Source organism: Acipenser ruthenus, chromosome 4 (genome assembly GCF_902713425.1).
Source record: "Acipenser ruthenus chromosome 4, fAciRut3.2 maternal haplotype, whole genome shotgun sequence".
In the NCBI taxonomy this organism is placed as follows: Eukaryota; Metazoa; Chordata; class Actinopteri; order Acipenseriformes; family Acipenseridae; genus Acipenser; species Acipenser ruthenus.
This window is the reverse complement of record NC_081192.1, coordinates 49,975,203-49,991,832: the sequence shown is the minus strand read 5'-3', so window position 1 is coordinate 49,991,832 and position 16,630 is coordinate 49,975,203. Positions and strand designations below refer to the sequence as shown.

Below are 16,630 nucleotides of genomic sequence, written 5' to 3'. Positions count from 1 at the left end.
GGTCAACCCTAGATTGTTCCTCCCATTTGCTGTCAGAAATTTATTTATTGGACTATTTTACCTAGCACATGCTGTGGATTTGTATGTAGAAGTGTTTATTTGCATGGTTGATTCTGAAAATAATGGATGCTTTGAGGATAAAAATAACATTTGTATAACAAGCGTTTTTTTGCTAATAAATATTTCTATATTCAGTCTTAAGTTTCTTGTGATCTATAGGTTTCATACAATTAATATTTTTGGTGTAAAATCAAGTAATTTGCTGCTCTACCACAAGCGTGTTCATTTGTGTGTGACACGTGTAGTCCTGTAGGGTACAGTGCAGTGGCCGTGCCTTAGTATCCAAAGGGTTAAGGCACAGAAAAGCAATTCATATTCTGACTTTAATACAATTTAAATACAGATCAGTTTACTAAGATTAAGGTACCATAATTCTGAAATTGCTTGACTGAGTGATGCTTTACCATTTCAAACTCCTTTACTCGTTCCTGAAGAAGATTTATCTGTAGCTGGTACTCTTCACTCTTGCTCTGGTAGCTCTTTAGCTGAAGCTCTTGTTCTTCAATCTGTTGCTGATATATAAGAATCTGCTGCTTGGCTTGCAGCAAGTCTGCGTCAGTTCGGCTGTGAGCAGTGTTTCTTAAAGTTTCACTGGCCTGCAAACAAAGAGCAGGGCAATGTTCAGTATGTTTTATACAGAACATAACAGCTTTTGGGTCATGTAAAAAAAAAAAAAATGATTTAAAAAAATGAGCAGTGGTTGTAGAGGTTAAGACATTTGAGATGTGGCTGGAAATTAAAACAGTGTGGTAGTGAAACAGTTAATGTTTACTGAACACCAGTGATGTAACTTGACCAAGATATTCACAGAATACACCTGTATACCAAATGTGAAGATAACGACCATGAGATTTGACCTAGCTCAATGGTAACCTCAGAAGTTCTTCATCACCCAGAAATTAAAGTCACATGGCCTGGCAGATCATAGGTAAAAGTGAATTATAATTTGTACGAGGCGATCCCAAACATTTCATGCGATACACTGTATGAGCAAAGGATTTACAAAAACACAATCTTCCCCCACATGCGTACATAATTATTGAACACTATGGCAACATAATTCTGAAATTGTTGGAATGAGTGATGCTTTACCGTTTCAAACTCCTTCACTCGGTCCTGAAGAAGATTTATCTGTAGCTGGTACTCTTCACTCTTGCTCTGGTAGCTCTTCAGTTGAAGCTCCTGTTGTTCAATTTGTTGCTGATTCTTAAGGTTCTGCTGCTTGGCTTGTAGAAAGTCTGCAGCAGTGCTGCTGTGACTAGTGTTTCTTAAAGTTTCACCTGCCTGCAACTGACAAACAAGACCATGTTCAGTATTATTATTATTACCATTGTTATGATATAAAACTGCAATATTCCTACGTTCCCACAAATATGGTATGAAAGTTATGAATCACCCTATCCTGTATATCAGCAGATGTAAGAGTTTGACACATGAACAGGATACTCTATCTCAATAACATATCCTTTCCAAAGTTCATTACAAAAAGGGAAGTGGTACATTGATATGAGTGCCTGTATATATTTCATCTGTATTTGCACAGCTACATTGGATGCCTTCCAATACGCTTATTACATTTGTTTTCCATTTATTTCTTGATCTGAACTTATTTTGCAACAAAATGTCAATTTGAGGGACAACCAGGCTTGGTGCTGATTTACCTGCTGAAACTGAATCTGCAGTTTCTGACTCTGTTCTGTCAATTCCAAGAACTCCCTCATGATCTCATCTTTTTCCTTCCGGGCCTGCTGCAGGTTAGCTGTGAGCTGTGTGATGATTCCATCTCTTTGCTTGACTGCAGCTTCGAAGTCTTGGAGCTGTTAATAAAAAGCATTTAAAAAAAAAACATGTTAAAATAACAGTAATCAGAAAGGTAATCACTGGGTTAAACAAAGCCCCTAGTAGTAGTTTTATCTGAACAAAGGAAAAGAGCGACTTGAAAGTAAGAATTTACAGCAGGTAGTACTAATGATAGAAAATGCACATTTATAGTTATACCTCTAGCTATGATGTGTTTTGTGATAGTTCTGTATAGGGGGTTTAATCGATTAAAGATTAATCGATTAATCATGCCTGTGGGTGGTGTCTGATTTTTAAAAAATCATTGATTGATTAATCTAGTCTACCCACATGCTGTAACAAAACGCAGTGTGTGAGAAAGACATCTAGAAAGACAGCGGAGAGTACTTCAAAAGACTTTGGCAAACGGGTTACAGGGAGATATACCCAACATTTTGCCATAGCTCAGAACAGTGTTTTTCAGGTTATTAGGGGGGTGCCAAGACCTGACTGGAAAATACTTTCTTCTGACTTCCTTGCGTTTGTAAAAGCTCCACAGTAAATGGCAGACTCGGTGGGTCTCCAGGATGATTGACTCGATCAACTGTCCAGCCAGGCAGGCATCACGTTTAATCTGACCAACCCCGTCCACAGAGCTTGTGTCGTTTCAGACCTATCGTAGCTCTGCGCCTCTGTCGCCCCGTCCTCCTTCATTTGAAAGTGTAGCGGCGGCTTGTTTTAATATCAAATCCATTTTCTTCACAAATAAAATAAAATACAAATCTAGATTCAGATATAGTTTCAGTTTATAAATAGGGAGGGGGCTTAGCTTTTAGTTTAAATTAACGGTATTTGCTGCATGCAGAATGTAGAAAACGAGCAAACGAGTGCAACATTTTATTAAACAAATCTTTAATACAATCTTAATTATAATAAAAATAAAATAAGCTGGACAAACATTACAATTACTATTCGTAATTGCATTAAAATTGTTTAAAGACGAGCCACAGGTATACTGTAATAACAACACTGTAATAATAATAGTAAAATCTGTTTCATTTTACGGGGCTTTGCTGTGAAACAATTAAATGGGCTTTTAAATCCTCCATGTCCTTACTCTCTCATTTAAAAGTGGAATGAAGAACGAGAAAATGAGAGCGCAGCATTTTAATAATTGACTAGTTTTTTGTAATAGAGTTAATACAATTACAAATAGTGATTGTAACAAGTTGCAAGATTTGCTCTTCGGTGCTTTCCTTTCACAGCAGTACTATGAGTTTATCTTCTCATCTGTGTGTTGCAAGTAAGTTGATTTTTCTTTTAAACAATGTATTATATTAGTTTAAATCTGTACCATGGCAGTACATTTACAGCTATAGCCTAAGTCTAAGTCTTAATTATGACATACTCAGCTAACTAAATTAAACTACAATAAAATAAAATAAAAAATAGCACTCAATTCAATAAATTACCTGTTAGTTTCAAGTTTATATGAAAAACAGGCCAACATATTCAACACAGTATTGGTTGTACATGGTACCGCTGCTAATTTACAGTAACGTAGACTTGCTTTGGCTAACTTCAGATTACATGCAAGTAAACATTTATTTATTGTCAAATTGTTAAATTAAAGTTGCCTGTTAACTGTTAGGTGTCATTAATAAATGCTTGTCAAAAATAGCATTAATACCAAGTGTATACTTGTAGTTGTCTTTCACTACAATTGCATATTATAGCAAACAGGTGTGATTAATCGATTAACCGTATTAGAGGGAAAAAAAAAAAAAAACTCCAATGGGGAACACAAGACTAACTATTTACAAGTCCAGCGTAACAAAGTCTGTGCTCTCTCCAGAGCTTATTTTCTGTTTTTATTCAGAAATATTATGGCATCCACATTCTCCGGTTTCAAAGAACGGAGTTTGTTCTCAAGCACCCCTGCTTTGCTGAACACACGCTCGATTGGGACTGATGTTGCAGGGATACTTAACATGCTCTTTGCCAAGGCTGCTAGGTTGGAAAAGCGAGTCTGGTTATTTTTTCACCAAATCAGGGGATCTTCGCTGATGTTTAATGGAGTTTCAGAAGCATAAATCATCATCTCTTAAGGTTTCCTTGGAAGTAGTGTGTGTTTGTTGCCGTCCACAAAGTAACAATTCCATTGCTTGTTCGGTCTTCGTTTTCTTTTAAACAGGCAAGTCCTCTGTGCTGCACTCACTTGTACAGGCACGATTTCTGCCATTTTTGAAGTTGTCCTCCACTAGCCTCACTAGTTTGGAAGACAGTGCTTCAGACACGCAGGCTTTGGCCTGTTCGGATAGGAAATCCAGATGGCGAAATTGTGGGGTCAAGAAATGACACAAAAAGCAGTGGCATATCCTCATTACTTGGTTCATTCAGATGACGTAAACGAAATCGCCGAGACAAATTATGCACTAGCTTATCTCTCAAACTCTATGTAACTGGAATTAGCAAATCAGTTGAATTTGAAGAAGAGAGTGTCTCCCCTTCATCGGAAATTTCAGTCAGTCTGTGTTTTATCCCTGTTGCAAGTGGGTGCAAAGAACTAGCCGTAATGTTTTTCTATGCACTCAGAAGTACTGTAGCCAGTTCAAATGGCTGTAGTAGAGGTAGTACCTAAGCCATTAGCTTCCACTGCTCAGTCGTGAGATCTAAAGTAGCTGCGTCAGACTTTTTGGTCAAATCTGGGTTTGACAAAACAGCAATAACTGGCCATTTTAATTCAAGAAGGCGTTCAAACATATAACAAACCGTGTTCCACCTTGTTTGTACATCCTGTATTAACTTGAGAGGTGCTTTTTCTGGGTTCAGCATTTCTGTTTGTTTCCTATTTAAAGTGCTTGTTGCCACCTCACTCTTTAAAATGTGCAACCAGTCACCTTGCTGCTGCCACTAACGCATGGACTTGTCGTACATCCTCCAAGCTTTTCTGAACGCAGAGATCTATATTGTGCCCTGCACAGCTCACACTTGCCACGCTACCAAAAAGTAACACAGCAAGCTCGCTTGCAGACATGTTGGCCGCGTTGTCATGAACGCAAGCTATTACTTTTGTAGCCACTTCAAACTCTGTGTTTATCTGATTGATCGCTTCTGCTAAATTCGCAGCTGTGTATCTATTGTGTAATTTTCGTGTCGCTAATACTTTTGACTCGAGTTCCCAGTTTTGCTTAATGTAATGGTAGGTGACTGTTAAAAATGCTTCTTGTGTCATGCTTGTCCATACATCGGTAGTGATGGACATTGAATTACACTCCTGACTTAAATCCTGTCTAAGCTTTTCCTTTGCACGTTCGTGATCCAGAGTAATGAATTTGGAGTCTGTATTTCGACAGGGCATTTCATAGCCCGCAGCAAGATTCAAAATCAAATTTTTAAACGCAGCTCCCTCTACTATACTAACAGGTCTGATATCTTGTGTGACAACATCCACTATCAGGCCTGTTATTTCTTTTGCTCCGACGCTTTTTGGATCAACTTTCTTTCCAAAATAAGCTGCCACTGAAGGTGTTGCTTCCTTTTGTTTTTTTACTTGTGTTCACTCTGTTGTATTTTGTCAGGTGCTGTCTTACTAAATGATCCTGCAGGTTGGTGGTATTACCACAGAAGCTCATTAAAACTCCACAAACAGCGCATTTTACCTTTACATTTATTTATTTTGTAAAAAAACTTCCAAATGTCTGACGGCATTATTTAAAATTAAATTAAATCGACAATTTAACTAGCAAAAAAAACAGCGGCCTACCTCTAGTCTATTCTCTAGGTTTTATTTTTTTTGTCACACTTACTCTGAAAACGTACGTGCTGCGGAGTGGGCGGGGAGGCTTTTTTATTATTACTATTTAAAAAAACCAAAGGAAAGGCAAGGAATAAGAGTGTAGATTTAAATTTTGCCGGTCCTATTTGCAACCATCGATGGTTATTTTATCCATCAATGGTTATTTCAACGATCCATCGAAGCATTGTCCCAGCACTAAATGAGTTTGTGTACAGTAATAGCGGTTAAAAATGACTATTTTAGTTTGACGTTTTTTTTGTAGCTCAAAAAATGATGCCTGAGAATTTCTAGCTTACCCTAATATATACACCTTTGGTATTCTTAACATTTTGAAAACAACTAGAAATTCACAGGCATCGAAGCCAAACTTTTTTGAGCTACAAAAAAAACAAGTCAAATGTTGTCTAACTAAAATAGCAGTTTTAACCTCTAGTATTACTGTACACAAAACTCATTTATGGTAAACATGATACTTACCGTTGCGATACCAATTATAACACTGACAGAACTATACCATGGCCAATTAAATTACTAAAGACTCAACTTGCGCTTTCTAAACAGCTCCAACTTCTCCAGAAGAGACTAGGGTACCTGGGGGAATGGCCTCAATCTTGATGTATTTCTTTTGTGAAATGGCTTCCGTTGTGTTGTGGGCTTTTTGTATTTGTGTTTTTTTATTTGTATTTGTGTGATTTTATCTGTATTTGTGTTTTTCAATTTGTATTTGTGTTTTGCACTTCAGGGCCACCATAGCTTGCAGACTTAGTCACAGACAATAGTACCGGCACCCTACACTTAATATAACAGTTCAAGAAACATGTGAAATACAAGCATTTAGTGAACCATAGCTATTAATTAATATGACAAGACATAACATAACATAACATACTGGTTTAGAATTATTAACATTTGAAAGCCATGATAAAAGCAAAAGGAGGACACACTGAATACTAAAGCAGGGGAGCCAATACTTTTGTCATCAACAAATATTTTAAATTGCTTAAGTGCTTTATATATATATATGCAATGGCAGAAGTGATTTGTGAAGTAAAAGCAACTTCTGGCCATTTGCTGTAGTAGTCGATCAGATTGATGGCAAAACGACAGTCCAGTGGTGCACTTTCAAATGGTCCTACAATGTCAATAGTAAGCGTACGTGAAGCAAATGCAACAGTCTTTTCAATGTTGTCAGTGTGGTATTGGGCAAGTACAACTCCCAGTCCATAGTCTGAAGCGTCAGTAGTTAAAACAGTAGGTAGTTCAGGGTCAAACAAGGTAAGTGATGGGCTATTTACGATCAGGTTTTTCACAGTGTCGAAACTGTGTTGTGCAGCAGCTGACCAGGACAGACTTGAGGTTTCCCATAGCAGTGCTCTCAGAGGCTCCACTACATAGTTTGGTATAAACTTTGCATACCAGGAGGTAAGTCCCAAGAAAGAACGTAGAGTGTGCATGTCTTTAGGAGGGGGTGCCTGTGTAACAGCAACGACATGTTCTGGATCAGGTTTCAGTCCCATCCGTGAAATGACATGTCCCAGGAAAGACAGTTCTGTTTGTCTGAAGTGACATTTCGCAAAGTTCAGTTTCAGCCCTACCTTGTTGAAGCGATGAAGTACGGCCTGTAGGTGTTTTTCGTGTGCTTCCGGGGTATCTCCGAACACAATGACGTCATCTAGATAGCATTGTACTCCGGGCTGGTTGTTTAAAATGACTGACATCATTCTTTGAAAACAGCTGGGCGCTGATGCAAGTCCGTATGGCACACGTTTAAAACGTAACAGTCCATCATGAGTAATAAATGCTGTGAGGTCCCTGCTGCCCTCGTGTAGCATCACTTGGTGGTGCGCACTTAGTAAATCCAGTGTAGAAAACATCTTCGCTCTGTGAAGTTCTACAAACACTTCTTCCATGTGTGGAAGTGGATGGCTGTCAATCACCACTGCTTTATTGGGCTCTCAAGTCCACGCATAAACGAATACCTCCGGTCGTCTTCATCGTTACCACAATCGGTGAAACCCATTTCAGAGGATTCAATGTGTTCAATCACATCATTCTGTACCAGCTTTTTAAATTCCAGCGAGACTGTATCTCTCACTGAGAACGGTAGGCGTCGCAATTTCTGATGTATTGGTGTCACATTAGGCCAAATTCTAATTTTATGTATAAATCCCTTAGCACAGCCCAATGTGTCCTTTGTATTGTCTTTTGCAATTGCTGAAACTGGCAACTGTGTAGCAGTAATGCACGGTGTAGTTAAAATCTGACCTTCGATCACTTGCATTTTTAATGCTGCAAACAAGTCTTTACCTAGGATAGGCGAGCCACTATGCACAATGCAGAATTCAGCAAATACGCAGCATTTGTCAAAAGTCACATTTGCATGTAGGCAACCAAGCACAGGTATTTGGTTCCTCAAGTAACTCACAAGACGTAGTTTCGGTTCAGTAAGTGGTACATTTCTGAAGTATAGCAAGTAGGTAGATTCGGGTAGTATGGAGACTGCTGAGCCAGTGTCCAACATTAGTTCAATATCCTGTGCCTGCACTCCCGATGTAACAGAAAAATTAACTGTACACATTATTTTATCAGCAATGCATTTGTAATTATTATTGTCCACGCTCAAAACAGGAACACCCGGCACAGACACTTCATGTACTTACTTGTGCTGAGCACTCCGACATACCTTAGCAAAATGTCCTTTCTTTTTGCAGTCGTTGCATTGGGTATCTTTTGCAGGGCATCCGGTGTAGTTTGCAGTGTGCTGTGGAGATTCACATCTGTAGCAGGTTTGTCCGTGTTTGTTTTGAGTTCGCGGAGTGTACTTCTCATTTGCATTGCTTTTGTAGTGCTTCTTGTAGTGTCTTGGTTTTTCCCGCGTCTGCACAGGGTGTACGGCTTGCACAGCAGTACCTTGGACCATAATTTCCGCTTCTGCCACGGCTGACTCGATCTGGCAGGCTAACGTTATGGCCTTCTGTAGTGTCAGGTCTGATTCCAGCAGCAAGCGTTCCCTGATGCGAGTAGAAATAGTTTTCTCCAAAAGCTGATCTCGGATCATTTCATCCGCCATGTCTCCAAATTCACATCTTACAATTAACTCCCGTAAAGAAGCAATGTACTGTTCTGTAGATTCTCCCTGTTTCTGTCCACGCTGGTGAAATTTGTAGCGTTCTGCTACCACATTTATTTTAGGCACGAAAAAATTATTTAATGCTGTAAGAGAAGTATCGTAATTATCATCCGCCAAAGGAAGGGTGTAGAATATACGCTGACCTTCTGCACCGAGGCAGTGTATTCGTAGCGCACGTTTTCAGGCCTCCGAATGGTCCCTATCAGCAATTGCCAGAACATAGTTTTAGAATACTTTAATCCAAGCCGTAAAAGTAATCGTAAGCTCACCCGGCCTTTGAAAAAAGGCAGTAGATGGATTCAGGGTAAGAAGAGACAACCTTGTTGCCAATATGTTGTGTTATAGGCAATCAAGACACGTTGGTAAAGTATAACAGGTTTATTCAACAAGTAGATAACAGTAGCAGTGCCTGCTCTTACTCTTTCCTGTGTAGAACTCCATTAATTTCCACTACTTCCTCTGCTTATATCACTAAAGCAGAAGCCTAATCACAGGGACATCTATTGACGCTTTTAAGGTAGAACACCACAACCGGAAAGGAAAAATTGTAATGTCGGACCTGGTCTGACATAGGACCGCAAAGGGTTAAAGACAAACAATGGTAAGCATCAAAGCATAAAGAAGGACTGTAAGTTAGCACTAAAATGTAATCTATTTTAATAGCATAAAAAAAACATACAATTTCTCCATAAGCTCCATAAAAAGTGTGTGTATCTAGCATCAAAAAAACATTAAAAATCAATATTTAAAATTAAACTTAAACACAGTCCACAAGACTCCATTTTCAGTTTCATTCACTCGTATATTATTGGCAGGAAACAAAATATGTCTAGAACCAAATCTTTTTTTTCATTAAATTAAAGCCGCTGTCTGATACAATACTACTTCCCAACATCCTTCCCCTTCACAATGGCGCTTGTGCATTCACGTAAAAAAAAAAACTTCTTTTCCCTCTCTTTCACGGCTGCTCGGTTCACCTCGCTTGAATAATTATAAGTTGTTCTGTAAATACAGATGTCCTGTTGAACACACACAGTAAAATATGGACAAAGTACTTTCTTTCAGACAGACATCTTATTAGCTGTTCTTTTTTTATAAATAAATAAAACAGTAGCTATGTGTTTTTGTTTTCTAATGCGTTACAGTGTTTAACTTTGCGGCGTGAATGGAGCCACGAGGTGCCTTACTCACACAGGCTATTCACTTTACTGAAATAATGTACAGTACTAAGACTAGAGCCCTACGGAATCCGTATTATTTTTTTCTGATTTCCATTATATTTTTCTGATTTCCGTTAATACCTTTTTAAAAAATATAATTAAGTTATAATTACTTTTTCCATTTGGTTTGCGTTCGTGTTCACTGTTTTATCCAATTGTATTGAAAAATACTATTGTTAACTTTAAAAACGGGTTGTATTTTTTATTTAGTGCAGTGTGGGGCACTCCAAAGCAAACAGATAGGCAGGGAGCCAAGTGGTAAAAAAAAGGCATAACTTTTCATTTTGAACTTGATTAATTCTGCATTTACTGCTATGCCCATGGTTTCACTACCATAAATCTGCTCTGTGTGAACTTATTGTTCTAAAGTGACTGTACTGTAATAGCAGTCTGTGTGAATAGTACTTTGTGTTTGAATACAGACGTTAAGAATAGTCTATAACATTATCTAATTGTTTAAGTCCTTAAAAAGTTTTCTATTTATTTTCCATGATAGCATTTATTTAACGCACTCGAATGGTGAATTATTTTCACCGGTTCAACCCTTCTCGTTGTTTATCCCTTACAGAATACTCTGCCTCATTTATAACCCAGCTACAGAAACTGCCCCACCCACTTTTGAAACCAAAGTTACACCACTGCCTGTACTGACAATTAAAGTTTCACATTTTCCCTTCAAATATGTAAATCAAGCTTAATGCTGTCCTGCCAGATGCATTTTTTTTTGAACAGCACTTAATTCCGCGTAAATATTCTTTTGATTCTGTGATTCCGTCCATATTCTCGTTAACACGGATTTCATAGGGCCCTATAAGGCTTGTAAAAAGGCAAAGCGACAGAACCAGAAGCCAGAGTGGGAAGTTTTATATGCTGGAAATTATTGTATTCGACACCTCTACAGTGGCTGTTTGTTTGGCCTGAGTGAAGAGATGCCAAAGAGAATATAATATATTTGGCGATACACAACAACGCAGGAAGCTGATACGTCCTTAATTTATGTCTTTAGAGTGATCATGTCGGAGAACAGGTCTGGTTTTCTTTAAGGGGGAAAACCAGACATATAGAAAGGGAAACATATCTATGCGGAGAACATGCAAAAATAATTTGATAATATACTTTACTGTTAAGTTGCATTTAAACGAATAATACAAATTTTAAACTAAAATATTTTTAATCCATGTTTACCATTTAAACCCTTACAGCCCTACTTAGAACAACACCATATATACTTACAAAACCCATATTTTAACCAGATTAAATTGATGATATTTTTATGAATTGGAAAACTGAATGGTTTGATTCCTTCTATTAAATTCAATTTAGAGTACGATATCGGTAGTGTCCATTTTTTTTAGATACCATGGTTTGCCATAATGAGGATAATCTATTCACCACTTTGTACACAAAGTACACTTTGTACACTAATAAAAATAGTCTCTTGCATGCTGCTAGTTTTCATTTTACACCCCTTAAAAGGGGACTTCCGTATAGTCAGTTTGAGATTAAAACAAATCTGCTCAAGAATGGAAGACTTTGAACTAGAGGCACAAACAATGTACAATCAATTTGTGTCTAGGAACTACCCAAGAGCCTGCTTAGATAGAGCTCTCTCTCAGGTTAGATGCAAGATAAACAATGATTCAAATGCTTGTTAAACTCTTAAAAAAAAATTATTATAAAATATAATAAAATACAATGCATGTAAATTACTGATTGGAAAGGTTCTAACAGAAAGTGTGGCCATAAAGAATAAGAATACTGTACCTAAAAAGATATGTAAATAGATACGTGTAAACCATACAAATATAATGCAACAATACAAGATAACCCTAGAGTTTGTTAATGTCTTCATCTGGATGATCTGTAGAACAAATATGATTACATTATATACAATACAGTTTTTTTGTTTGTTTTTGCTGCTGTTTTTTCCCCCCCCCCTCTCTCCTACCTCGTCTCTTCCTATCTCGCTAGCTAAACTGTCCTGAGGAACGTTCGGGCTCACTATCTTGGTCGGCAAATAGAAGACCAACAGCCTGCAAAATCATTTTCAGCATTTTCACCAACTTTTTCTGAACTGTTTTTGCTGTTCAGTGGTATCATTTTTATTTGTAAAACATAATCACGGAGAGAAAGGCAGTACAGCTCAAGACATGTTTGAGGGGGGTTGTTTTGAACCTGTGGAAGTTTCCTGTGGCACTCAATCTGACAAGCTGCCTGCTATGCCCTTCACACACAGACACTGAAACATACTTATTTTCTTGATCGGTTATCCAGCTAAATATTTTACAAATAACATTTGACTTCATTGTAAATCAAATCTGAAAAAAACATGTAAACATTACTTCAACTAAATTTAGCAATAAGCTTTTTTTTTTTTTCTTTTAGCAGTAAACTTTTTGAAATGTAGAATTATCAGGCATCTAACCATCTGAGACAATAAATATATTTAAACTCTAACATACATATATTGTACATACATACTGCTTTTAGCATTCCTTAAAATAATGCTGCAGTATTTTCAAAACTGACAATCAGTACTGTTTAATTTAGAGAGGATTTTGTCAGAGCTTCACAGATGCAATAAATGCCACTACCAAGAAATTTAAGTAATAATCGCAGCTATACAACAGTAAGAATCAAGTGACAGTGGAAAAAACTTTGATTAATTAAGAATTCATGTGGTAGTCCTACCTGTTGCAAGCCTTCAGTCCCAATTGCACTTCTCATGACCTCCAGCTCCCGACTCAGCTCTTCAATTGCCTGTTGTTTTCCTGCAAGCTCATCCTCCATTGTTTCATGCCGGGTCCGAGAGCTCTGTGCTTGGTTCTCAGAACGAGTTTCAGGGACATGCACGTCTTCCTCCTAAAGCAGCCAATTTCATTTTAACACATTCAACACATGTACAAAATAACACAACTATCAAATGTTTGATCCAAAAAATATTATCTGCAATAATAAAGCAGCAGTGTATTAGTTTCAGCTGTGTTATTTTGCACCTACTACATCAAAATGTCAACAAGCCTTCTCTCAATGTGAAATGCAGTGCTGTTAAAATGACACTGCTCCACACTAAAGATACAGTAAATGCCAAAAGCAGTAACAGCCTAACTACCATGTTCCCTGTTAATAGAATGCAGCAAGTGTGAGTAACAGTCATGCCCCAAGAAAGCAGTTGTATATTGTTTGTCTTACTGTACCCTGATCACATCTTCAGAAGATGGTTCTATTTTCAAAACAGCAGAGCACCCATTTACCTGTTAATTCATAACACAGTTTATGTAACGGTCACCAGGGCTCTACTTCAAAAGAGCACTGAGATGACATCACTATTTGAACAGAATGTCTATCAAAAAACACAACACAACACTTTGGGAATGCACTAGTCAAACCTTTTCCTAGGTCTGTCCTGAATAGTAGAACATATGTATAAAACCATGCAGGTACAGTATTGTACCTTGTAAATAGTATACTATGATTCATATAGTAGTACATAGTACAAATGAAGTAACTAAGCAGTCAATTGTACTTTTTTATTAGCAGTAAAGTGTTACAGAACACCCTGCAAAGTTTAAAAGAAACGCAATGTTATCCTCCTGTGCTGTCCATATTCCAGCGATATATTTTTAAACATATTGACAAATCTTTTGACATTTTTAAAATAACACATCATGGGTCAAAAAATCAACTGGGCAATACATTTCTCAGGAGTGTTTGCCAAAAGAAAAAAATAATCTTCCAAGGATCGCAGTGTATCCAGATTACGTTACCTCCTGCAACAATGCTGGTTTCCTCTTCCTACAATAGGTCACTAATGTCAATCAGAGAGCAGGAACTGGATACCAGGGATAGAAACAAGACTCCCATCCATTCCTGGTTTTACTATGAGTTTAATGAGACACACCTGAGCCTATTACTTACACACTGTGGCTAACCAAGCTGGTATTAAAACCTGGAATGGATTAAACTGCTAGGCAATAGGTTTCTTATTTCCATCCCTGAGATACACTACAATGTTTTGAGAAACAATTCTCCCTTGGCTAAGGTTCTCAAGTAAAAGTTAAAAAAGTAATTTCATCGCTGATTTACTGATGTGTGAATTAAAAAAAAAAAAAAAAACACATCAAAACAATCAGGAATATTTAAAAAAAAATAATGCTGCCATAGGACAACCCGGACTACAGCTATGGTAAAGTAATGCATCGTCTTGTAAACACTGCAACGTGTTCCGTAACACTTCAAAAGTTTTATTATGCATCATTCAATATATTTTATCATCTAATACCTTCAGATGAAAGCACTGATATTTATGTTGTAAAAATCTGCCTGGATAAAACCAGCAAGACCATTTTTTGGCCCTTTTTGTTCAATGTAGATTTTACATCTTTAAATGGCTGATATTTGTTTTTGTTTTTTTACATATACTATAAATTGTTTTGGTCACATAAATGAAACAAACAAACAAACAAACAAACAAACAAACAAACAAACAGACAGACAGATAGAAGATTTGTTCTCCAAACTTGCATTTCCAAATCTGTACCAACAAAAGATCTGAGGACACTGTTATCCGACTACAAGACTTTGGTGAGGCCAGCACAGTTGCTTATGGACAGGAGCCAGACCCAGAAGAAAAACAACAACACTGTCACATTCGGTCCCATCAGTTCCAGACACAGGATATAAATAATAAGGAAGCAGCAGAGTACAATTTTGCTCTATGGAGCTGCAGCTTTAGGTCCATAGAAAATGTAATGTAATTATCTTGCATAAACTGACATCAACTGACACATATGCAACTAAAGCTGGAATGTTTATTAGTGTTTATTTTATTATAGCCCGGCCCTTACAGGTTTTCCTTTTTAATTAAAGACGTCTACCGTACTGCATACGAGTCATAAGTGTTCTCAATGCTTTATGAACCCATTACCCTTATTACCACTATATTTACTTTATATTTAAGCTTGTTTACAACAGTAATATATTAAATGTCTAAAAAGAGAGAGAAATATTTGAAGACTTTATTTTTAAAGTCTACATACCAAACATTAGAACCAAAACACAACCTCGAATCATGCCTGTACAAACAAGAGTAGACTATGCTGCCAACTGTCTGCAAACAAAAATGAGTAAATTGCCTTACACAAGAGCAAACTAAGGATAATAAATAGACTGATGCAATATTAGTTTATAATAACAACCAATATAAAAGTGTGCCCTTTTTAACTTTAAACATCTGCCTTGCTATCTTGGGTCAATAACATTACTTAAATATAGTATTAGATAAATAGTATTAGATAAAAATAGTATGAGCACATTTGTTTTGTTTTATTTTATTTTATTTTATTTTATGTTTGTTTAACTACCTTAACCTTTACCTAATCAATACCAAAGATTATTGAAAACCAAAATTTCCAAGTACGGTAATTCCTGTAAAATTATTGCACAGAAAGCATGACCAAATTAAGCTCATCTAAACCTAAATGTCACATTTCATGTCTGCTTTACTGTAACATCTTACCTCAGACGTGTAGTCATCTGCTGTAGTAGAAACTTCACTTTCAGGCTAAAATATGAAAATAATAAAAGAACAGTCAAATGCATGGTATATAAAAAAAAAACACAGTCTACCAGCAATTTGATGTGAAAAACAAATAATTGCATGTTATTGTGCAGTTGCTTGTAGAAGAATAGATCAATCATGTCAATGTCGAATGATGTCTGCAGAACTGACCTACATAATGAAGGCACTTCTGGGAATGCAATACTGTGTAACAGAGTAATACTGTATTCTGTATTCTGCAGCCAGTTACTTTTTTCAACTTCTACGCAATTGCCCATAGACCTGTTTTTTTTTTCTTTTTTACGAAACAGACATCCCAGCGTGAGTACCAGTAACTGGTCTAGATGGGGAAGCTCAATTATAGGATGCTTTTGTCTGGCTTATTCCAAAAGAGAATTAGTAACAAACTAAAAACTGTGTTTGAAAGAATCAGGTAATTTCATAAATACTTGTAGTGGCTGTTCATAAGATGTTCTCTAAAGAACATGATTCAAGTGGATAATAGTCCTGTTCTACAGATTTTCTCAATCCTGTTACCTTGTGAATATCACAAGTGCACATTTCATCATATCCCATTCACTGATCTGCCCATGACTTAAACTTGCATGTCAAATCAGAACTCAAAGACACCACCAGAATCAAGTCAGTTTCATTGTACCGATCTGGTATACTGTAATAAAATAAAATCAATTAATTTGATTCCAAATATGGATCTCACCCTCCACCATTATTATCCTCTCAAGAAATATTATGCAGGCTTGATTAACAAACATTACTGTAAATGGCCTTCATCAATGAAAAAAAAATAAAAAGCATCAGCCAAATCGACCTACTCTCTTATACTACAGCACAATCAATGGCTGCTGCTTAAAATTACTCTTAAGAGACAGCTCAACTGGTCACTGAACTCTCCACTACTTTTGGTGTGCATTTTATACTCATCATGTCAGTACACCTGCATTTTTTTCTATATAAAGAAGCGTGTAGCATTCATTCAGATTGCTTTAAAGTGCCTTACAATGGAGCATTTTAATGCGTCACCCCAGCAACCTGCACAGCAATTGGCAAAATAAGGCAGAAAT

General features: G+C 37.0%; 1 protein-coding gene across 12 annotated transcripts in view; it reads right to left on the bottom strand.

The window, feature by feature from the left end:
- The window catches only part of LOC117400371 (A-kinase anchor protein 9-like), a 166,556-nt gene that overhangs the window by 128,444 nt on the left and 21,482 nt on the right, over positions 1-16,630 (bottom strand). For 10 of the 12 annotated variants that reach the window (XM_034918696.2, XM_034918699.2, XM_059022498.1 and 7 more), the window contains exons 3-8: positions 15,507-15,551; positions 13,186-13,242; positions 12,680-12,850; positions 1,722-1,877; positions 1,153-1,350; positions 465-656 (exon numbers count right to left, since the gene is read on the bottom strand). In XM_034918696.2, the coding sequence (XP_034774587.2) occupies positions 465-656; positions 1,153-1,350; positions 1,722-1,877; positions 12,680-12,850; positions 13,186-13,242; positions 15,507-15,551 (819 nt within the window). The remainder of the gene's footprint in view (positions 1-464; positions 657-1,152; positions 1,351-1,721; positions 1,878-12,679; positions 12,851-13,185; positions 13,243-15,506; positions 15,552-16,630) is intronic. The other 2 variants (XM_034918717.2, XM_059022496.1) reach the window with 2 other exon arrangements.